The sequence below is a fragment of the Tupaia chinensis genome, unplaced genomic scaffold (genome assembly GCF_000334495.1).
Source record: "Tupaia chinensis unplaced genomic scaffold, TupChi_1.0 Scaffold000037_20, whole genome shotgun sequence".
Classification (NCBI taxonomy): Eukaryota; Metazoa; Chordata; class Mammalia; order Scandentia; family Tupaiidae; genus Tupaia; species Tupaia belangeri.
Genome location: NW_006159479.1, coordinates 967,157 through 967,977, shown reverse-complemented (window position 1 = coordinate 967,977; position 821 = coordinate 967,157). Strand labels below are relative to the sequence as shown.

The following is an 821-nucleotide window of genomic DNA, read 5'->3' as shown; positions in this document are numbered from 1 at the left end:
ATGAAAAGTGAAACTCTGGTGTGAAGAATAAGAGCTCAAGACACATTATCCACAGGAATCAACCATGTTACACTCATGGTAACCGACACTTTGGTCATATGCATCAGAAAGAAGCCTTAAAAATCATGCAGGCCATTAAGTACCCAGGAATAGATAAACACCTAAAGGCTAAAAGGTACACAATGAAGCACTATTCATAATAGAAAATAATGGAAACTAACTCAAACATTCAACAATAAGAAATTTCGTAGACAAAATGTAGTATATTTGGTTCTCTTGCTGCAGCTTCGCGAGGGGGAGTACCAGGAGCTGTGCTCGGAGGGAGACGCCAGGGACCGTTTCAAGAAGATGGCAGACAAACAGGACATGGGGGAAATCGCCACCTTCCAAAAGGCCAAGCTGAAGAAAAGGGAGATGCAAAAGAAGAAAATTCTGCTGACCAAAGAGACCATTGAGCAGGAGAGAGCGGAGTGAAATTTCCTAAACTCCTGGAGGATTCCCCGCCCTGTCAAATTTCAACCCCGGTTGTGACATGGAGGAAGAGCCGCCTGCCAGATGGACACGTGCCACAAGCTGCGCTGTGAACCCCCAGGGCACTCCATGCCGCTGTCATCTGCTAACATTTTCATCAGTAAAGACCATGGGACACCCCCCCATCTGACTGCCAAATTCTCTGGTGTGCCCTGGAGTATTATAGAAAATTATTTGTATGACTAACAAAAATAAAACACATCTAGGTGCATGGCAAAAAAAAAAAAAAATTGTGGTATATTCTTTAATATATGACAACACAGAAATTTTTAAATCTCATTATAACACAA

At 42.5% G+C, this 821-nt stretch overlaps 1 protein-coding gene across 1 annotated transcript; it reads left to right on the top strand.

The window, feature by feature from the left end:
- Positions 1-348: 348 nt before the first annotated feature.
- LOC102474144 (thymosin beta-10) lies at positions 349-474 on the top strand. Its single transcript, XM_006140523.1, has one exon. The coding sequence runs from the start codon at positions 349-351 to the stop codon at positions 472-474; it is 126 nt and encodes a 41-aa protein (XP_006140585.1).
- The last annotated feature ends 347 nt before the right edge of the window (positions 475-821 follow it).